The sequence below is a fragment of the Vipera ursinii genome (assembly GCF_947247035.1).
Source record: "Vipera ursinii genome assembly, chromosome: 17".
Lineage (NCBI taxonomy): Eukaryota > Metazoa > Chordata > Lepidosauria > Squamata > Viperidae > Vipera > Vipera ursinii.
In genome coordinates, this window is record NC_139530.1 from 1,118,905 (window position 1) to 1,141,632 (window position 22,728).

Consider the following 22,728-nt stretch of genomic DNA (forward strand, 5'->3'; position numbering starts at 1 on the left):
GCAGAAATACGGCGAGGTTCGTCCTTTGCTTGTGGCCTTCTCTTATCCCAGGGCTGCCAAAAGTGCATTTCCCCCCCCCCAAACTCCTCCCTCCCGATCACTCTTTTTTTGGCTCTCCAAATGAATTCTTTGGCAGGTATGCAAAGCCGAGGCGTGCCGTCTTGTTCTGTGCTTTCCGATGCTTGTGACAAGAGGCTGCAAAGTGCCACGAAAAAGGAGGGGAAAACGGAAGGTCAAGGCTTTTTTTTTTTTAGGCAAGGGAGGGGGGTGGGTGGGCAAAATAGCTGGCTGGCTTTGGCCGGTCACTTCTGCTCAGCCCAAGACAATCAATCGGAGTAAGAGCTGGAAGGGACCTTGGAGGTCTTCTAGTCCGGCCCCCCACCCCACCCCCGCTCGAGCAGGAGAACCTGGACCATTCCAGACAAGTGGCTGTCCAGTCTCTTCTTAAAAAGCTCCAGGGATGCAGCTCCCGCGACTGCTGTGGAAATAACCGCAAGATTCCAGGAGCAGCCACGTGGGGTTTTTTTTCCCTTTTTTTTAATTAATCCTCAGGGCCAGACTGCAGGTTTTTGCAATATTACATTTATCCACCGGCATTCTCTCTCCTTCGGTCTCCTTAAAACTCCCCTTCCCACATCCGGACGCCAGAAAAGCAAAACTTAGCCTGGTCCTGGGCAGGACTGAGTCGGTTCACCCTCCGTCGCTCAGTGAAGTCAGGCCCCCCTCCTGCCATGTCCTGAGATGCCCAAATTCTGGCCAGGCTGCCCAAGGGGGAGGGAGGCTAAGGGTCTCCCCCCTGCTCTATCTTCTTTGTGGCTTCCAGGGAAAGGAAGAGGGAAAAGGTGCCCTTTCCCCAAATGCTCAAGATCAGTGCAACGTAACTTCTCCTATCATTTCTTTACACGAAAAAGACTTTTATACAACCTCGCCAGTGTGTACGGTACATGTATCAATAGATACATCCACACATCATCCACACAAGTATGTATATATATATATATATATATATATATATATATATATATATATATATATATATATATATATATACACACACACAAATGGTTAAGAAAATCCCAGGTTTTTTTCCCCCCCCTAATGGATCTCCACTGTTGGTGACTCCGAGCGTCCCACAGCGCAAGATTGGTTTTTTTCCTGCAGACTTTTTTTTAGCTTCTCTGCTTCACCCAACGCTTTCCTATTCCTACACCCTGGGGAGGGGGCCAGATTCTCTGACTGAGCCGAGGGAGGGTGGTGGTGGTGTGTGTGTGTGTGTGTGTCCCCACATTTTCTCTGGGTCAGGAATCCAATTCTAACTGTTCCTGGTGTTCGCTGGACCGGAGCATCAGCTGCTGTTCGTAGAAAAGGCTCTTTGCATAGTTGATTTCTTGACAGAGACGGACGGCCACGTCCTCCGCGGATACGTGCACCTGGGGGAGAGGAAGAAAACGACCAGGGCTGCTTTTAAAATAATTAATAAAATTAAAATTAAAAAAGTCCTCACCATCCGCTCGCTGGCTGAGAATTTCAGGTCATCCTGGACAACCCAGAAAGACAAATCCGGTCCCGATTGCAGGTGTTAACATCAAGGAGGGGATCAATTTGCAACTTTTCACTTAGTGGTGGCTCGGAGTCACAGCGCTCCCCCGCGGTCCCGTGATCAAAATTCAGACGCTGGGCAACTGACTCATATTTATGACAGTCGCAGTGTCCCTTTTGTGACCTTCTGACAAGCAAAGTCAACAACGATGGGAAGAAGGTTTGTGAAATGGGGCAAAACTCCTATTCTATTCTATTCTATTCTATTCTATTCTATTCTATTCTATTCTATTCTATTCTATTCTATTCTATTCTATTCTATTCTATTCTATTCTATTCTATTCCGTTTCGTTCCATCCTGTCTCGCTTAGCAACGGAAACTACAGGCTCAGTGATGGCCTAAGTCGAGGCCTACCTTTCAATAAGAGTTTTCCAACACCTCCAGTGGGCTCCTCTCCCAAGCCAAGTTATTTCACTCAGAGCCCCCTCCACCCCTACCTTCCGTGGCCAATAAAGGAAAGTCTCCGAGTGGCCGCTCACCATGGGCTTCTGATGCGACGGGCCGGGCATCGCCACGCCGCTGGTGGAGTTGACGGCCTTCTTGGTCAGCTGGACGTAGACCTGTCCGTGGTCCCTGGAGATAAGGCAGTGGTAGAGGTCATCGTACTTGACCTCCAGGAAGATGGCCTCCCGGTCCATGGCATCCCCGCTCTTGAGGAAATAAACCGCTTTGGAAGAGATGATCACGCAGTAGCGGTCCACGTTCTCCACCGCGATGAAGCTGGGGGGAAGGAGAGAAGGAGGGCTCAGGGCTCATCCTGGGCCTACATTTCCCAGAATTCTGTGCGCCGGCAGCTGGTCAAGCTGAGAATTCTTTACACCTTTCGTCAGTCACCTGGCCCCGGGGCGCTGCAACCGCCACCAGTACGAGTCAGTCACCAAAGCATCTGAATTTGGATCGCGTGACCGCGGGGACGCCGCCACGGTCGTTAAACGAGAAAATGGGTCCTAGGTCGCCTTTGTCCAGGGCCGTTGTAACTTTAAACGGTCCCTAAGTGAACTATTGTTAAGTCAAGGATTACTTGCAGACTCTCCCCGCCCAGACCCCATCCCTAACTCCTGCTCTTGTGATTTGATTTTTTTTTCTCCCCCACCCTTTTTTTTCCTTTTTTTTTAAAAAAAAGTCCTAATGATCTGCATATTTTTCTCCAGAGTTAAATCTCTAAAGGAAAAAAAAAGTTTTGTGTTTTTTTTCTCTCCCCCCCCCAAAAAAAAATATCTTGCTCTCCCATACTAAGTGATTCCACATTGTTTTCCCTAGCTAGGCTCCCTGTTTCACTTCTGAAAAACATCGCTGATTAATTCAATTACTTTCTGATGTGTGTGTGTCTGTGTGTATGCAACCCAGCTAATTGCAAATCCAGAAATCTCAGAGAATGCAACCGCCACCCCCAAAAGCAGAAAATAAAAATCAAAGGTGGTTTGTTTGTTTTTTTTTTAAAAAAGGAGAAGCGACTAAATTGACCGGGAATTTACGGCCCCGATGCCCCCAAAGCCCTGACTGCCTCCCGCAAAAGTCACACTGATCACCCCACAGCGAGGCTCCCCAAGGAGGAGGGGAGCAAGGATTGTGTCCCCTGCAAGGGGAACCACCTACCCGGTGTACTTACAACTCATCCTGAATGTTGTCCGTCACCTTGAAGAGGGTCTCCTGGCCCTGCGCCTGGCTCTCCGAGTAGCGGGGCAGCAGGCCTTGTGGCCCCCGGCAACACCGCGGCCTCCGTATCCGCTCAGCCTGGGTCCTGTCAATCACACAGAGGAACAATTCGCTTTGTGACCGAAGCTATACCAGGAGCGGGGAAAAGCGACCGAGGACCGTTTTTCGCACTTACGACCACTACAGCGTTCCCCGTGGTCAAAATTCAAGACGCTTGGGCAATCGACCCATATTTACGACGGTGGCAGCATTCCCGTGTGTGTGTGTGTCACGTGATCCCCCCACTCCCGACGGTGGAAAAGCCCAGCGAGCGAATGTCTCACGGGGCGACCTAAATTTTGGTGGGTTTCCTCCTGGCTGTAAATCGAGGACTAGGTGTCCGATGGCAGCAGAACAAAAGGACACGGAAGGGTGGCAGAAGGCTTGACAGCTTCCCGGGGACATCTAGGGCACAGCAAAGGGGGGGGGAGGTGTTGTGCCAGGCACGGGTGCCAATACCAGGTTGCCCATATTTGCAGAGAGATGCAAAGGAGGAATTGCCTCTGACTAGCACACAACTCTTTTTGTGTGTTTTGCTCTGTTCTCTGGCAGGGCCTGTCCTCTGGCTCCCCACCAGCTTGGCTGGTTCCCCCCCCCACCCGTGTTCCCCCCCCTCCACGGTTCACCCAGAGTAGCATCCAACTCTCCCAGCGCAACGTGCTCACTTCCTTCCAGAGTGGAAATCACAGTTCCAAAGCCAAAAGCCAACGGACAGATGCATCACAAGCCAGGGAGGGAGGGGAGGAAACCCGCCAAGCAGGCAGAACTTGAACTCGGGATACGGCCAAGGGGAAAACACACCACCACCCAGCCCTCTCCTTTCAGGCTAGGCCAGTTTGCAGGCACGTACAGAGGTGAAAAGTTAAAACACTTACACACACAAAAAAAACAAGGGGAAAAAAAAACATGTGCTCTTCTTTCTGAATTGAAGGCCACATTCAAGAATTTGCCTGTCATCCTGGGCTTACATCCGTTCGTTTAGCGACCGTTCAAAGTTATGACGGCACAGGAAAAAAGGGAATAAGGACCTTTTTTTCACATCCACAACCTTTGATGCGTCCCCCCCCCCCCGATCCTGTAATCAAAATTCAGACTCTTGGCAAAGGAGTCATTGAACGAGACGGTATGATAACTTAAAATAAACAACAGTGGAGTTATCCACAAATGTTGCAAAAACAGCAACGTGGAAGGAATTTTTAGATAAATTCTCCCAAATAAATGGGATTACTGGACTCATAAATAACGTACAGGTAGAATTGCCAACCCAATCATACTGTAACTATCCTAGTTTGCATGGCTATCTGTCTAACATGGTTTAAATGTTGGTTAAGATGCTTTTTTTCCCGTTTCCCCTGACAGTCCTGGATGCTGTAAACAATTAACTGCGAGCCATCGGCTTCTGGCAACTGAGTCTTATTTGAGCTGGGTGAGAAAATAAACATTCCACAGTTCTTGAATATTAGGACGATTTAAACTCCAGCTTGTCTGGCTGCCTCAAGCTGCCTTCTGCAAATAAAGAGCACTTGGGGTGTGTGTCTCTGTGTGTGTGTGTCTGTGCGTCCACACGCACACAACTTATAAAAAGCTGAAAATGCAAAAACATTTAAAGAGAAGCCAATTAAATGCACGGTGACTTGTTTGCATCTAGGTTTTATTAAACCCAGCTCCCCCATTCATTGACAAGACAAAGCTTGGGGTTTGGTTTTTTTTTTTAAAAAAAAATGGAGGGTCAAAATAAAAAATAAAAAATGCAGAGATGGGGAGGGGAGGAACAGCTTGAACAGAAAACTACTGTTCCAAGACAGCCTCGGAGGTTTTTCTCCGAGAAAAGCAAAACAGACCTCAAAAGTCCATTTTGTTGACTGTTATTTTGAGGTTGGTGGCGTTCGCTGAAGCTTGCCAAAAGGCAGGAAAATTCTGCTTTTCAGCCAGGCAGGATTGCTGGAGCAACGTTAAATGTTGTTGGCTCGGGAGCCTCGACTATATTTTACAAGCACAATGGAGGCGAAGGGGGCCAGCCGTCCCAATGTGCAACTGAGAAGCCTCAGTAACGCAACTGAGGTTCACACAAAGAAACATCCTACCTTTCTTAAGATGGCCAAGCCAAAATTATTTGGCAGGGATGGTGGTGAACGTAGCGTGAATACATATATATGTGTGTGGGGGGGGAGGTGTCTTAAATTACACATTGCATCACAGAATTGGTCTCTTTTTCCTTTTTTTTTAAATTTTAAGAAACTTCCCTTTCTAACCAAGTCCTTGACTTACGATCACAATTTACGTTGCTGAGCAAGAAATTTATCGAGGGAGTTATGCCCCGTTTTACGACTATTTTTTTTTTAAAGCAAATCACTGCTGCAAAGAGAGAGAGAGAGAGAGAGAGAGAGGGAGGGAGGGAGGGAGGGAGAGAGAAAGAGAGAGAGAGAGAGAGAGAGAGAGAGAGAGAGAGAGAGAGAGAGAGAGAGAGAGAGAGAGAGATTTTTGACTCGGCCCAGACAAAACCTGTCTTTCTGGTAAGAAACGTGAATGCTCTGTTGCAAACTAACCAGAGAAAATAGCTATTTTGAAGAAATTTTGAGGGAGGGGGAGGCTGAAAAAACAACCAACCAAATCCCCTACAGGGCATCTTTAACTGGATGCAAACGCAACCTGTGCAGCTACATTTTTCATGAAGCATCCTCGGGGTTTGTTTTTTTTTTTTTTTTTAAAAAAAAGATCGAACAGGTCACGACTTTCACAATCTTCCTAAATAGACTTAAAGGCAGGCCGGCACAGTTGCAGGTTGTCCTCGACTTACGACTGCAGTGGAGCCCAATGTTGACATTGCTAACCATCGGTTAAATGAGACATTGGCTAAGCCAGACTTGCCCTGTTTCATGTGCCATTCGTGAAGTTGCATCACGGCGGGTGTTGAATTAAGTCACGCGGTTGTTAAAAGCGAAGCCGCCTTGTCACAAAAGGGGATCACGCGGCCCACTGCGAGCGTCGTTAAGTGTGAGCTGCTGCCAATTCGGATCACGTGACCACGGGGAACGCTGCAACGTGGCGCAAGGGTCAAAAAGCATCGTAAGTAAAGTCCCCCCCTGCTGTTTGACCTTGAATAGCCACTAAATGAGCTGTTGAGGACGGAGGACCTGTGCTGTATAAACCACCGATGAATTGCTGATGTCAGAAGATCGCCAAGTGAGACACCCCCCCACCCCACCCCCGGGACACTGTGGCCGTCGAAAAAAATACGAGCTGGTTGCCAAAGGTCCAAATTTTGATCTCTTGACCACAACAGTCCTTCAGTGCGAGAAACGGCGCTAACCCCCTTTTTCTCAAGGCTGTTGTAGGCTTGAACGGTTGCAAGTAAAAGGATCCTCTAGCCCATGCCCCACTGCGGCTGGGGGAAGTGGAGAAGGGAGGGTGCCAGCCATCAATGCCCCCTATTGTTCCCCCCCCCCACCCCGTCCTCCCGGCTGCCCTTTGCGGCCGAAACTCGGAAGTGAAGCCCTAATTGCGGGTTCGCATTTTTTGAATGGGGAAGGAAAGGGATCCGTTACGTGCTGCGCGAGAGGGTTAATTCGGAGAGCCTCGGCTCGCATTAAACTTTTGCCCTCTGGATATGTACTCGTTGGCGGCCGTACAAAACCCCGAGTAGCATTACACACGCCTTAACGCTGTAGTTCAACTGTCGGTCAAACCCGGGGCCTGGCTTTCCGCCAGACCGCAATCAATGGGACGAAACCTTCCTTCCCCATTGCCCCCCCCCATCCCTCAGCCAAATTCGGATCGGCCCTCTTTTTCCGTGCTGGAGGGGAAGGGGGGGGCTAAATTTACACGCCCCAAGCTTCTCAGGCTGGCTTGGGACCCCCACGTGTGTGTCTCTGTGTTTGTGCATGTGTGATGATGGTGGTGGTGGGGGGGGGCCTTGCCTTGGGGCTGCAAAGGAGACGTGCTTTGCAAGAGCTGCGGAGGGGCTCAAACGGAGAGAGTTCAGGGGGAGGGCAGGACAGGCCAAGGGTGAATCCGTTCCGGAGAACTCTGGGCTGCCAGGCGGGGGGGGAACTCCCTCCCCCTGCCCCGGCCAGCAGGGGGACCCTCAGGTCAGTGCAGGGGCTGGGGGCCGCGCTCCAGCCAGAAACAGCCAAAAAGCAATTGTCCTAGGCAGGTGTTATGGGGGGGGGAATTCCTTCTGCCAACAGGCAAGAAGCTCACAAAGGCCTACGTGGAGTCCTCGGCTTACGGCCGCAAATGGAAAGATGCGAAAGCCAGATGGGTGACCCATCGCTTACTCTCTCCCGTCCACGAAATCTCCAAGGAAGAAGGGGGAAAAAACAACAACTTTCTATCGGTAAGACTGCAGGTTTTGAAAGAAGAGACTGGAAAACCCGTTCGTCTAGAATGGCATAGGGTCAGCCTCCTGCTTGGGCAGGGGGTCAGACTAGATGACCTCCAAGGTCCCTTCCAACTCTGTTATTCTGTCCTCTGAAGCCGGCAGTCTAAGGTGCCCTGAGTTCCCCTGTTTGTCTGAAGCTTCAACCCTTCTCCCTCCCTCCTTCCTCCCCCTTCCAAGCCAAAGACACACACACACACACACACACACACACACACAGAGAGAGAGAGAGAGAGAGAGAGAGAGAGAGAGAGAGAGAGAGAGAGAGAGAGAGAGAGAGAGAGAGAAATGTACTGCAAATGTCTTTTCCTTGTGTTGGCTGAACTCTGAGTACTCCCTTGCACTCCTGAGCCCAAAATAATCCATTTCTCATTCTGGTGTCACTTTATGTAAGACTCTTAAAAAGAACGAAAGAAAACTTTCTTTCTTTCTCTCTCTTTCCCCTCCCTTTGAATAGTTGTGACTCATTCTAGCCTTCTGGAGGCAGTTTTATTGACACTCAAGTGGTTTTTCAGGAGGACCTAATTAGGTGGAAATCTAGAGCAGGGGAAAAAAGTGGAGGAATCAAACCCTTTAAGCCTTAAATCATTTTATTGGCTTGTTTGTTTGTTGATTTCTGGGCCATCCGTGACTGGGCCTTTTTTTACACCCAGAGATCCAATTCTTGCTCTAGCAAATCTATTTTATTCAGCAAACAGCAACGTTGCGTTAGCCGGGAGACTGCAGTGCTAATGCAAAGAAATGCTGAGGTGATGATAATAATAATAATAATAACAATAATCAGTCAGAATAGAGCTGGATGGGACCTCGGAGGTCATCTAGTCCAACCCCCTGCTCAAGCAGGAGACCCTAGACCAATCACTGACCCAGCTCACTACTGTCGTAACTCGGGACAGTTGTTAAGGTCAGTCGTGGGACGACCCAATTTTACCACCTGCTTTGCAGTGGCCGTTAAGTCAATCGCTGCAGCCGGTCGTTAAGCGAACACCGACACTTCGTCGTCAGTCTCCTGGCAGTTTCCAAAAGAACATTTCAAGTCCCAAAGAGGCTGCTGCTGCACACACCTTGTGTGCCAACGTGGGTGTGTAAACGCTCATTCCTAGCTCGTTTATTTATTTATTTATTTATTCCCTTCTGTGCCGGGTTTTCTGCACTTTAAGAGGAAGCGGGCGAAGGGGAACGTGGAAAGCCAAAGGTTGAAAGCTGGCTAGGAGAAGGAGGGGAGTGGTGGGGACGGGAGACAAACTCACACTGACACCCCCACCCCGCCCGCCCGCCTTAAGCAGGTAATCAGTGCATCATTGTTAGCGATACGCTTCTGGGTTCAAGTGGAGTTCAGCCAAACAATCCTCATTGTAGCACAACCTGGCTTTCATCCCCGGCTTTCCAGGATGTGGTCTTGGGAAACCGTTTCAGTGGGGTTGGGCTGCCCCTGCGGGCACCAGACACACCCCCTCCCCACCTTTCCCACTGAAGATGACGACGAAGAAGAAGGAGGCTACACTTGGAATAGCCACGATATTAAAAACAGATGTGGAGACTCTAGAAAGAGTGCAGAGAAAAACAACGAAGATCACTCAATGGGAATACAGCTGGAAGGGACCTTGGAGGTCTTCTAGTCCAACCCCCTGCTCAAGCAGGAGACCCTACTAGACTATTTCAATTAATCAATCAATCAGAGCTTGAAGGGACTTCAGAGGTCTTCTAGTCCAACCCCCTGCTCAAAAAGGGGGTCTGAATTTTGATCACGGGACCGTGGGGACCCTGCGACGGTCCTAAGTGTGAAAAGCCCCTTTTTCAGTGCTGCTGTAACTTTGAACGGTCCCTTGACGACTTGTCGTAAGTCGAGGACGTATGATGACACCCGACGAAAGACGGGAGCCAACTCAACCCGTTTCACTCACCTGGGGCCAGTCAGCGTGGCTGTCTCTCGGACGGCTTGGGCAGTCTCCGAGGCAAAGTCCAGCGCACCGGCCACCGGCTTCGTTAAGGTCCCGACAAGTCCCTTTCCCAGACCGGATATGAAGCCGCTCATTCCGCCTTCGTTCTTCACCCCTTCGACCGTCGAGGTGATCACGCTGGTCAACCCGCCGATGATGCCTGTCGGGGGGGGGGGGGGAAAGGAGACAGGTATTTATGAGGGCTGGAACAAAAGGTTTTGGGACAAAACACCCGCCAAGAGTGGAACACAAAGGTAGCTAAGCTTGTAAGCCGCCCTGAGTCTTCGGAGAAGGGCGGGATATAAATGGAATTAAAATAAAAAATAAAAATAGCCAAAGTGTCACTCGTGGAGAGAGAGAGAAGGTGGACGCTGATTACCGTGAGCCAGGCCTTGGATGCCGGCCACCAGGTGTTCACCGCTGGTGGCTGCGTGGTATCGGATATATTCCCGCTCCGTCTGATGCCGGTTATCCATCGTCTTTCCCAGACCGTCAGACAAAGTTCCGGTAAACTGCCATGAAGGGGGGGGGGGGGAGAAAAAAAAAAGAAGACATCTATTAATTTGCCCAGAACGTAACTAGCCTACGCAGCTATATAATTATATCCCAAGTACAGGAAATCCTGTACATTTAAGATCAGATAACCTTCATTGTCGCCTTTCTGGCACACATCAAAATGAAATTCCAATGCCTGCTCTCTGTGTAAAGAATAGAGAGAGGCACATAAATGCATACATATATGTATACTGTATATATACACATACATACATATGTCTATCTATCTATATCTATCTCTGTATCATCATTCAATCAATCTATCTATCTATCTATCTATCTATCTATCTATCTATCTATCTATCTATCTATCTATCTATCTATCATCTCTCTTTCTCCATCCATCTATCCATCCATCCTCGGCTCACAGAGCACTCTTTTTCCCCAATTGATCTGGGGATCTTCTGGCTTCCTAGGGTGGATTAGCTAGAGAAGGACCCAGAATTCAGTTTAAAACCTTAAAAAAAAACGAAACGAAAGCCAGACAGGGGCGGGCTACTGGCCAAGGGAAGATTTGTTGAGCAGCTGCCTTTTCGTGGCCTGCCAAAAGTGGCACATGGCTGGTGGCAGAAGGCCTGACGCCCTCTGGCTGAGAAAGAGGTGGGACAAAAGCTTAGCAAAGGCCGTCTCTGTTAGTAGCCCCAATTCAGGGCTTGCCAACTCCCCAGGGAAGATCTGGAAGCAGACCCTCCCAGCCATCCCGGGTCTCTCCATACCCTCAGGGAATCTGCTTGATTTCTGACAGGTCATCAGGCTTAAGTTGGATTCTCTGCGCTACTCTTGAAGCTTGATGGGGATTTTTTTAAACAAACAAACAAACTCGGAGGAAGGACTGTGGGCTCCTTGGCGCTCTCTCAGCCTGGTGGCTTCCTTGCAGACCTTTCGTGACCCAAACCAGGGAACATCATCAGCACTAAACGCGCTCAGTTGTAAGTCGAGGACCAGGTGGGGGTCCAGCCGGGCTCTCCATGGACTCCCCATGAAGTGGAGGATCCGGGCTGTTGCCCCCCACCCCTCCACGGGGCCTGATGGGAGGGGGCTGCCCCTGAGGAGCAGCTCCGGTGAAGCTGCCCAGCGGGGGCCCGCGGGCAACCGTGTTGTGTTACAGGCCTGAATGTGAGAGATCCCGGCAGGAGCTGCCGGCTGTTTTCCCTGCGTGCGCGCGCACAAACACACACACACACACACACACACAGAGCTGTCAAAAGTCCACGGAGTGAACTTGAAATGACCCCACTCGCTGGCGGTGTTCACTGCTGGGGCAAGTGAGGCTTTATTAAGCCACACGGATCATTTGGGAAGGGGGAAGCAAAGCCAGGCAGGCGGGGGGGGGGCTCCCCAGACCGCCCCCCCTAGGACCAATTGCAATGCACCCAACTCCTTAATGCAGCATCTTTGCTCCCGTCAGGTACCACCGGTGTGTCACCCGCCCCATCGCTGCCCTCAGCTTCCCAAGCCATCATTAAGCTGGCTTTAAGCTCCCTTTGGGGAAAGAGAGAGGCCCAGCAGGCCGAGTGCTAGTCATGCGTGGGGAGGGGGGGGCAGGTGGAAAGTTTTCCTTTGACGAGTGGCTCTTCCCAGCGCAATTGCTTTTTCCAAGGAATTTCCCCGCATGGTGTGGCCCAAATAAGTCGGGCATCCCACTAAAAAAAACAAAAACTATAACACCTTGGCAAAATATTTCCCATCTCGAGCCAGGGGGCTGCAGGCAGACCCTTCCAATCCCAGTTTTTAAAATTAATTTCATTATAGGTGCTCCGATTCGTCACGAGGTCACGCTCGGTGCTTTTTTAATATACGCATGTAGGCAAGTAGCCTGCAATTGGCTATTTTTCTGGCCCTATGGCTATAATAAAGTGCTTTTTTAAAAAATTCAGGTCGTTGCCTTGTGCCTTTTCCCGCACTCTGCACTTGTGGGGCGTTCCTCCCCGCCTCCCCCCCCCCCATGTTGAAAAGTTTGCTTTGGGGGAAGGGGGTGGTGTGTTCAGGAAGAGCTGCCAAGGATTTGCACTTATGAATGCTTGTTTGTCGTACGGCACAGAACATCCAGGCAAGAGGCAAAAAAAAAACTTGTTTCCCTCGCCAGGGTTCAAAGTCAGCATTGATGGAGATTTACAACGGGGAGGGAGGGCTTTGGGGAGGCAAACCCAGGGCAACTCTTCACCTACACACACACACACACACAGCCACACGCAAGAGTTACACAACCCACCCTCATAATCCATGACCTTTGTTGGGGCTGCTGTGTGATTGGAAGCGCGACAACACCACCTCCTGCCAGCCACAAGGAGAGAAAAGGGGAAGAAGAAAAAATACGCTCTCGTGTGGCCAAACCCACACCAGGAAGGCGAGAACTTGAAAAAAACGAGTGGAGCAAAACACCGGTGGTCCTCGACTTACGACCACAGGTGAATCTGTCGCTCAGCGAGACAGCTGGGAGGGGATTTTTGCCTCCTATTTGCCACCTTTCTGTTAAGGGAGCCCCTGAGGGCGTTAAGCTAAGGACACGGGGGGGGGGAGACACATTTGTTTGATGTCTTTTGCCCACTCCCGTGGTTTAAGTGAGCCACTCCAGTTATTCATTTATTTATTTTATTTTATTTATTTTTATTATTTTAATTCCATTTATATCCCGCCCTTCTCCGAAGACTCAGGGCGGCTTACAAGCTTAGCAGTAGCCTTCGTTCTATGTATATGCCTGCTTGTTAGGGCTTTCACACACACACACCCAAGCGACATTATTACAAGGTCAGCTTAACTGCCCCCAACAATCTGGGCCACGTGGTTGTTAAGATAATAATAATAATAATAATAATAATAATAATAATAATAATAATAATAATAATAATAATAATAATAAAAAAGCTCCAAACGTCTCGCTTAGCGATAGAAATGTGGGGCTCCACTGCGGCCGTAAGTTGGGACTATGTACCTGTCGGACGATAGCTGGTTTCTGAAATTCGGCCAAATTCAAGGTTTGTTTTTTTCTCTCCCCCCCCCCCATTTCTGTCCCTTTCCGCGCTTCGGATGAAATCGTGCAGTTCCCAGTTTGCTTGAAATGTTCCCCTCCTGACGGCTCCCGATTGAAGGGAGGGGGCTGCTGCGGGGGGGGGGGGTGAGGGGGGGCTACAGCTGCAGCTGCCTCAGCAGAAATCAGAACTCCCTAAGAAAACATTAAATTTCCGAGATGAAAGGCCCGCTCGGGATATTTAGTCGTCTCCTCTGCTGAGATTTGTCAGTTCCAAAATCTTTAGGCCGGCCCGGTGAACTCTGATTTACCTCCTTCGTGTTCCCCGAGAGGGTGTATCGTGCCGCCAGTAGTTTATATTGTATATTTTATATATTACGTTACGCTGCGTTGCATGATATATCACGTATTCTATGGCTGTATGGTATTGTGTTAAGACGTTATGTTGCTATATTATGGCGTGGCATAATACAGCGTAGCGTGGTATATTATATCATGCTATGTTATATATTATAGCACAGTATATTGTAGGACAGTATATATTGTATTATAGTATATTTTAGTATGTTGCTACACTATAGCAGGGGTCTTCAAACTTGGCCCTTTTATGACTTGTGGACTTCAACTCCCAGAATTCCTTAGCCAGCCATGCTGGCTAAGGAATTCTGGGAGTTGAAGTTCACAAGTCATAAAAGGGCCAAGTTTGAAGACTCCTGCACTATAGTATATTGTATTGTGCTGTGTTATATGGTATTGTAGATTATATTATAGTATTCCTTCCTTCTCTCCTGCTTCTACCTTTCTCCCTTTCTTTCTTTCTTTCTTTCTTTCTTTCTTTCTTTCTTTCTTTCTTTCTTTCTTTCTTTCTTTCTTTCTTTCTTTCTTTCTTTCTTTCTTTCTTTCTTTTTCTTTTTTTCAGCCAGCAGCCTGGAGGGCAAAGGGAATGGAAACTCCCTCCCAGACCTATATTTAGGATCAAAGTCCTCTCCTAGCACACAGGCAGCCAGTCTCCAGGGATCAAACTGCAGTGAACTTTCTCCATCCGAGAGGGCTGTGCCAAACTTCCATACTCAGCTCGGGGGCCTCTGAGAGAAGCCGTTCCCCGCTTCCAAGATACATGGGAAAAACATTACGGGGATCGTCAAGCGAAAAATCTAGACAATGGCAAAACCAGATGCGGCCCATAAAGAAGGATTTCTCTCTCTCTCTCTCTTTTTTTTTTAAAAAAAGGGGGGTTATTAAAATTCAGCTTTGTTCAGCTCCAGAGTCCAAAGGCCCACCTGGCTGAAGAAGCAGACAACTGAGAAAGGGAAGGGGCTGCATCCCTCCTGACATTTGGCTGTGATTGCCAGCCCCCAGCGCGCCCCCCCCCCCCGCCAAAGGCAGACAAGGATGAAAGAACGTCTGGCATATTTTTGGAATCAGGTGGAAGGATCTGGGGAGCAGACTCGGTCATTAATCCTCCTCTCCCTTGCGGACAGCATCCACGGAGAAGCTGTAGCCGTGGTCAACTGCTCAGGCTGAGGCTTCCTTGCAGGGAAAGAGCAATATTTTAACAGGAAGAACAGAGCGGGAAGGGACCTTGGAGGTCACCTAGTCCAACCCCCTGGCTCAAGCATTTCTCCAGTCCTCTTCCTAAAAACCTCCAGTGTTGGAGCGTCCACAACTGCTGAAGGCAGGGCTGTTCCACCCACCCACCCACCCACCGTGGACGCTGCAACCGTCACAAGTATGAAAATGGTGCTAAGGTCACATTTTTCAGCGCCGTGCTAACTTTGAAGGTTACCAAAGGGAACTGCTTGTGAGTCTACCTTTGCCGCGGAGTTCGACACGCCGTGAGCCACGTTCCGTATGAGGCCGCCGACGTTGCCGTATTTGATCAGCCCGGTGACCCCTTCGGAGACGTCGTTCAAGAGCCCCATGGGGTTACCCCAGGAAGTCCACGGAGCTCAGGATCCTGGCCGCCTGGCTGAGCAGTTCCTGGGAAACACGAGGGGGGAAAGGTCGCCACCTGGAGCTCCCGGCGCCAGCCACAAACCCGGAATGGCTGCCCCCCCCCACCACCATCGGAACAAGCATGAAGGACCCCACTTACTTCCTGGAAGTGCTTGAGAATGTCCATTGACGATGAAGCTCTTGGTCTCGTAGGGGGTGGACCCGGGTGTAAGGATCCAGGTCTATGACGGCGTCTTCGAAGCGGACGAGAGGGAAGCCCAGCGTGCTCTTCAGCGCCTGAGCTCGGAATAGCCAGGAAGAACCTGTCAGTTGTTAAGAGTCTTCCATTCTGTAAAATGGGTACTTAAGACAAAAGCTCGGCTGAGGATTGTTGTGGGGAGGCTGAGCTGGCCAGAAATGGATATTTACTATTTTGGGACAGCAACCCAATGAGAAAGACAACAGACTCCACGAATGTTTAGGGCTGCAGAAAAAACAATTGCCACCAGCCTGCCTTCCACGGTATACAGGCAGCCCTCGACTTTTGTTAACTGACCGTTCGAAGTTACAACAGTCCGTTGAAAAAGGGACTTAGGACTGTTTGTTCACATTTACGACCGTTGCAGCCATTGCAGTCGTAAGCGAGGACTGCCTGTACTGCACGGCCAGAAAGAGGGCTGGGGAAATATCTACAGACCCCCTCACAAACTGTTTCAACTTCTCCCCTCAAGACGACAGACGTACAACTATAAAATCTGGCAGAAAATTATTCACAAGAGTTTAATTAAACAGGACATAACTTTATGTAACACACACACACACACCTCCTTATTGAAGACACCCCCAAAGTCTTACCTTGAGATCCAGCGGGAGCTTGCTAGACGTGAAGACGCTGAGTTTTTATTTGTGGGATGCTGATTTTGAGGTTTTCAAAATAGTATCTCTTCCGGGCAACCTCTTGACCGACCGGCTTTTCGTGGAGGTTTTCGTCGTAATTTTCAACCTCTGTGGCCAGCGGGGAAAAGAGAGAGGAGAGAGAGACGTTTCTTAGCTGCAATGGCGCTCAGAACTGATGTGGCTGAAGGAAGACATTTATTATGTGAATTTTGCTTCGTTTTACGACCTTTCTTGCCACCGTCGCTAAGTGAATCGCTGCATTTTTTAAAAAAAATGTTTTTTGGGGGGGCCCTCCGTGTTCAGGGAAGTCTCTTTGCAATGTGACTCACAGACAAAATTCACGGAAACTCTTATTAGGGAGGGGCAGGTGGTACACAGAATTTACAGGCGGGTGGGAAGACATACCCGATTCTGTCTGGTCACAGCCGAAGAAGCTGAGAAGTTTAAGGAACAGTTTCTCCTCGATTTGGACCGTAAACTTGCTTGCTGTGATCATCAGGGTGCTGGAATGGAAGAGGACTGTTAGAGCACGTCGAGTATTCCAAGAGAGAGAGAGAGAGAGAGAGAGAGAGAGAGAGAGAGAGAGAGAGAGAGAGAGAGAGAGACTGAGAGAGAGAGAGAGAGAGAGAGGAGAGAGAGAGAGAGAGAGAGAGAGAAGGAAAGGGCACCAAGAGGTCACCTTGAACTGCACGAATGGGCTGGAAATAAAATTTGATCATCGCGACAAAAGGCCACAATAAGAAATGCATTTGCTAAGAGAGTTAATGCAGGGGAACCTGGAACTCAAGGGCTCTGAAGGTTAGCCTCTCGGGAGTTGGGTGGATCCAGTGGATTTAGAAGGGAGACATCAAACTAAGGGCCAATAAAACCAGAGCACTACGGGGCCCTTGGTGCTCTCTGAGCCGGTGGCTTTCTTGCTTCTTCTCTTTTTTTTTGGATCCGAGGGAGCGATGGGCCGAGATTAGAAGGTTTTTGGGGGGTTTGTTGTTTTCCCCCCCTGGTTCTGCAACGTCACCGACCAGAGGACTGGGGTGGAAGGGATTACCTTGTATATGTCACTTAAAGGGCTTTTACTAGGAAATTTCATAGCGTTCAGCTGCACGGCTGGGCCCGTGTCGGCAACTTCGTTCTCGCCCATCTTGGGGGTGAGGAAAAGCATGAAGGGCTGAGTGGTGCGGAGAAGCTGGTTGTCAACCTGGGGCGAAACAGGAAGCGGAGAGAGACACTCTGAGGCTTATCAAGCTCTGGGCTCTATTATTAAAACAGATGCCCAAATCTATTGGCTGATCAATGGACAAGCAAGCTGAGGACGCTTATGGAAGAAGAGAGCTGGAAGGGACTTGGAGGTCTTCTAGTCCAACCTCCTTCTAGACCCTGGACTTTTTAAAAACTCCAGAACCTTTACTCTCCTTCCTTCCTTCCTTCCTTCCTTCCTTCCTTCCTTCCTTCCTTCCTTCCTTCCTTCCTTCCCTCCCCTCCCTCCCTCCCTCCCTCCCTCCCTCCCTCCCTTCCCAGTGCTTAGAATGCACGATTGTAGGCTAATTTTGCCCACTGCCAGGACTTCGATTCTCACCGTCCTTCTGGAGGTCAGTAAAATGGAGAAGCCAGATTGCTGGGGACAAGATTGCTGCAGTAAAATGGAGAAGCCAGATTGCTGGGGACAAGATTGCTGACTGTGTCAAGCGCTTGCAGAGGGCTGCGAAGCGGTCTGCAAGTCTGAGGGCTGCGGCCCTTGCTCTGGTGCTGTTACCTGCACGTCCTGTATACTGAGTTCCAGCACTTGACTGGCTGACAGCTGGGTGAAATGGACGTTAATGCCGATGAAGCTTGCAAAGATCAGTTCTTCGGGGGCCTTGTTGACCAAAGACAAGCCGACCCCTCCTTCTAGCTTCAGCTGGACCTGCAAAGAGGGCGAAACACACACACACAGGTCAACAAGAGCGGTTATTAGTCGGGAAGGAATGACCACACCCCGGGCAAGAGCCCTTCTCCCAGCTCTGCAAAACTCACTTCCAACTCTTGCTGCAGGTCTGGATTTTTCAGCTTCCACAAGTCTTGGTCCAACTCCTCCCCTTCGTAGGAGAGGCGGTCGTTTCTGCGCTGGTTGAAATCGGTGATCTAATATGGGAAGCACAATTTAGGACTGTTTCAGGGTGCAAATCCTCCCTCCCTCTCCCTCCCCCCCCTCCCTCTTAAAACTGTTTTTCTTCTTAAAACTATGGAGGAGGTGGTGCAATTACTATCCTGGGTTATTCTGTCTGAGGGGTCTTTAGTGCTCTCTTGAGCTTGCTACTTTTCTCGCAGAGGTTTCGTTACCCAAACATCCAAGCTCAGAGAGTGCCAAGAACCCCACAGTCCTCCTCCTCCTCCTCCTCCTCCTCCTCCTCCTCCTCCTCCTCCTCCAAGTCCACTCCCTTCTGGCACTGATGACGTAACCTAGCTGGGTAATAAAGCCCCTGCAAGACCACCCCAAACTTCAGAGGGCACCAAGCCCTCTGAAGCTAGAAATCATCTCCTGGCTCATGGTTCCTTGTTTAGGGTTGCAACTGCTTATTACCAGGTTGGGTGCAGATCAAACCAAACACACAAAGACACACGCGGACAGCCCTCACCTGCAGAACTCTTGTGGGACCGTCGGGGATCACCTGGGCGGCCAGGGCTCCAGAACCGGGCCGCATCTTCTGGTTGATGAACTGCTGATCCGGAGGGACGGGACTCAAGTCTTCCAGGGAAGTGTCTGGTCCCAGAACAACTTCCGCTCCATCGCGGAGCCCGGCTCTGCCTCCTTTGGCCTAGGAGGACAAGAGAAGGTGACCGGAGAGAGCAGGGGGAGGGGAGTGTCCGTGGAGATGCTCCCTCCTCCAGCTCCAGGATGTCCCGAAGGTGCTTTTACTGGAGGCGACTGGACTTCCTGGTTTTTCTCTGAAGACGTTTCGCTTCTCCTCCAAGAAGCTTCTTCGGCTCTGACTGGAGGGTGGGAAGGACGGATACTCCTTGCCTGCTTCGAGAGACGTTGAGGACACTTGGAGGCGAGGCTGCGACCTCGGGGGCAGCTGAGTGGGGCCTTCTCCAAGCGGCCTCAACGACTCTCGAAAAGGAGGCAAATGACCGGCTCTCTCACCAACGGTCCACCCCTGACCCTCACGGGAAAGGGATCTCTCTCGCTACCTGCACTGCGAGTCCGTGCATGCCGCACACCAGTTTGCCGTCTCGAAAGCTCCACGTCTGGGTGGTGCTTCTCCGCCTGTCCGGTTTTCTCAGCATCAGAGGTTCGTATCTAGGAGAGCAACGCCAGCCAGTCGGAACAGAGCTGGAAGGGACCTCGGAGGTCTTCTAGTCCAACCCCCTGCTCCAGCAGAGACCCTGCAAACTTCGGGCTCAAGTCGAGGACCACCCATACGTGAGAAGGCTTGGCCCCACGGTTTTTCCTAACCGAGCATCCCAGACGGAGGGGAGCTCCCGAGCTTTGCCCACCTGTTGTCGGTGACGGCCGCCAAGCCAGCAATGTCCAGAATCATGGAGGTCTCTGCCGAGCGAGGTGGGGAGGGCTTGTTGGGGTGACGGGGGACAGCCGAGCCTTCGTGGCACAGCATGCCGGCCCCGGTCATTCTCCACAGCTGAGAGCGTTTCCCGGGTTCCTGCAAGGGGAAAGGGGCAATGAAACCAAGGCTGTGTGGCAGCCTTTGAGGCGTCGTCTTCCTCCCTCTTCCTAAGCCTTTTAAGCAGCATTAGTGCGAAGAAAAAAAACAGGAGAATCCCTGCAGCTCTGGGCTGAGCAGTCCCTGGCGGGCTCCGGCCCCGCTAGGGGACATCATCAGTGCCGGAAGGGAGGGGGGGGCGGTTGCAGAAAGGAGGAAGGACTGTAGGATGATCCTTGGGGATCTCTGAGCTTGGTGGTTTTCTGGCAGGCGTTTCAGGAGCCAACTAGGGGACGTAATCTGCAAGAGGGCACGTCCACTGAATAGGTTCTCCTCCTCTTCCTCCCGTTCCTTTCTAGCGCTGATGAGGTTATTTTTTTTTAAAAAATCCCATTTATATCCCGCCCTTCTCCGAAGACTCAGGGCGGCTTACAATCTAAGAAGCACAAACCAATGTGCTTAGCAGTAGCCTTCATTCTATGTATATGCCTGCTTATGAGGGCTTTCGCCCCCCACCCAAGCGGCATTATTACAAAGTCAGCTTATTGCCCCCAACAATCTGGGTCCTCATTTTAACTACCTGGGAAGGATGGAAGGCTGAGTCAACCTTGAGCCTGGTGGGACTCGAACCCGCACTAATTGCAGGCAGCTGGTGTTACTTAAGGAGGCATTAGCCCACTGCTCCACCAAGGCTCACCAAGGTTACCTAGTTGGGTCCTGAAACACCTGCAAGCAAAGTGCCAAGAGGCTACCTCCGCAAAACTTCCTCCTTCTCAGAGGTTCACTCAACTAATGCGCAGGAACCAGTTTCCTCATTCACTACTACTGGGGCGCAGCGATCAAGTTCCCGATTCTCTCCAAGCTTCGTACCTTTTTCTTCAAGATGACTCTCTGCGTCTTGGGAGCGACGTCCAGGACCAGCTCAGCGCAGTCCACTTCCTTGTTCGTAGCAACGGGTCTTCCCGTCTCTTCCTGGAGCCTGGAATGATCCAAGAAAATGGAGACCGAAGAAGCTACTTAGATGAGTGACGGAAACATCTCCGTTTTAATAAACTTTGTGCCATGAACAACAACGGCAGTTAATAACGATAGGAATAATAAGAGTCGGAAGGGGCCTTGGAGGTCTCCTAGTCCAACCCCCTGCTCAAGCGGGAAGCCCTACAAGCCACGGTTTAGAGGCTTACCCCGAGAAAGTGTAAGAGGCCGCGATGTAGATGAAGTTTTCGTAATAGAGCTGCTTGCTTTCTTGAAAGTCGTTCATGCAGCAGGCGACTTCGGAGGAGCCGGCCCCTTTGACCGTCAGGGTGACGTAGGGCGGGAGGGTGGGCTCGTCCCAGGCGTAGTCCAGGGAGGTGGAGGGCTTCACCTCGGTGCTGAGACGCGGCTCGGCCACGCCGTGTTGGGCGAAGACCACCGGCACCTGTCAGAGGGACATCCTTTGGGTTATGACTTGGCCCTTAGGGAGACGAAGCTCGGCCGGGACTTTTGATTGGAACGTCGACCTATTCACAAGAACGCTGCGCGGGCCAGTAGCCCTCGATTCACAGCAGTTCATTAAGCGACCGTTCAAAGTTACGACGACACTGAAAAAAGGGACTCTTATGAGTCAGTCGCGTCCGAATTTGGATCACGTGATCAGGGCTGATGCTGCAACGGTCGCTAAGCGTGAAAGACGGTCGCACGTCCCTATTTTTCAGAGCTGCCGTCACTGCGGTCGCTAAGTGAGCCGTCGTTGAGGACGACCTGCATTCCTTCCATTTCAAGAAGCTCCTCAACACTTTTCACCCCCCCTAGCGAAGTGTTCTCTCAACTTAGCCAGAATTCCCCAGCAGGGATTGGCCGTAAGCGAACGGTCGTAAAGCGAGGATTTATCTGTAATCCAAGCTCCAGTCGGCATTCTCCGCCCTCTGCACTGCACTTAAAGACTCGGCGTTCGCTTTCCAAAGCAAACAGCCTTCTCCCTCCCATCGCCACCCCCACCGTTTTTTGTGTTGTTTTTTTTTTTACCTTAGAAAAGTTGTCGATGCGGTACGGAGGGGGAAATTTATCGGTGTCGCTGAACGAGACGCAGTACGTGGCTCTCTTCAAGGTGATCTCGACTTGAAGGAAGCAGCATTTGCCCAGGGTGTCCCTGGAGAACGTCAAAGGCAAACAAGGCCTGGTACCATTTGACAATGTTCGCTTCGTCTCGTCACAAATGCTCAGGTGTACGCCAGTTGTTGTTTTTTTAAAAAACTCCACTGTGTAGTAACGCCTGGGGGAGTCCTCGATTTACGACTTGCAGGGGGAGGTAGGTCCGTTTTTCACACTTAATAACGGCTGCAGCACCCCCCTGGGTCAGGTGATCAAAATCCGGACGCTTGGCAACTGACTCAAAGTTATGACCGTTGCTGTGTCCCAAGGTCACGTGACCCCCTTTCTGCGGCCTTCTGAGACCAGCAAAGTCAAGGGGGGAGGGGAGAAAGCTGGATTTGCTTAGTGACCGTGTTCCTAACTTAACAAATGCAGCGATTCACTTAACTAAAGGTGGCAAGGATGGTTGTAAAATGGGGCAAAATTCACTGAACAAATGTCCTGCTTAGCCACAGAGGTTTTGGGTTCAATTGTGGCCGTAAGCTGAGGACTATCTACATATAAAAAGAAAAAAAACCCCACCCAAACTGTCACGGCCGCAACGTCCCAATCAAATCTGTCATTTGATCGGTTCCGCCTCCACATTAATCTTATTCTGGATGTTAAAATTTTAAAGGAAACTCCACGTAAACAAGAGGGACAGTGAGAGTGGCACACAGAGGCAACAACACACACAAAAGGGCTCACAACAGCCAATCTAAGACTCCCCAACACTCCTCCATTCCCACCTCATGTTGATGTGGAAGGAATTGTTCTTGTTGACCTCGAACCCTCCGGACCAAATGCAGCTGGGCACGTCCATCAGCCGGACGCAAAGCAGCTGGTCGTAATCGTTCCGTGGCCAGTGGAAGACCACGCTCGATCCCGGGAGGGTGGAGATGTAGCCGTCGGGATTGGACGTTCCCTAAGGAGATGGGAAAGAGAAAGACCTGACTGGCACCATTGGCTTGGAAGAATTCAGGAATAGGAGAAAGAAAGAAAGAAAGAAA

At 50.4% G+C, this 22,728-nt stretch overlaps 1 protein-coding gene across 1 annotated transcript in view; it reads right to left on the bottom strand.

The window, feature by feature from the left end:
* Positions 1-560: 560 nt before the first annotated feature.
* The window catches only part of VPS13D (vacuolar protein sorting 13 homolog D), a 54,869-nt gene continuing 32,701 nt past the window's right edge, over positions 561-22,728 (bottom strand). The window contains 24 exon segments of the mRNA XM_083375739.1: positions 561-1,430; positions 2,080-2,320; positions 3,210-3,341; positions 9,578-9,773; positions 9,993-10,125; positions 14,948-15,067; positions 15,069-15,116; positions 15,232-15,255; positions 15,257-15,286; positions 15,288-15,368; positions 15,927-15,971; positions 15,973-16,076; positions 16,374-16,467; positions 16,469-16,471; positions 17,014-17,163; positions 17,719-17,868; positions 17,979-18,086; positions 18,581-18,760; positions 19,137-19,245; positions 19,443-19,606; positions 20,477-20,585; positions 20,791-21,026; positions 21,614-21,737; positions 22,468-22,643. Of these exon segments, the coding sequence (XP_083231865.1) occupies positions 1,299-1,430; positions 2,080-2,320; positions 3,210-3,341; positions 9,578-9,773; positions 9,993-10,125; positions 14,948-15,067; positions 15,069-15,116; positions 15,232-15,255; positions 15,257-15,286; positions 15,288-15,368; positions 15,927-15,971; positions 15,973-16,076; positions 16,374-16,467; positions 16,469-16,471; positions 17,014-17,163; positions 17,719-17,868; positions 17,979-18,086; positions 18,581-18,760; positions 19,137-19,245; positions 19,443-19,606; positions 20,477-20,585; positions 20,791-21,026; positions 21,614-21,737; positions 22,468-22,643 (2,889 nt within the window). The 3' untranslated portion in view covers positions 561-1,298.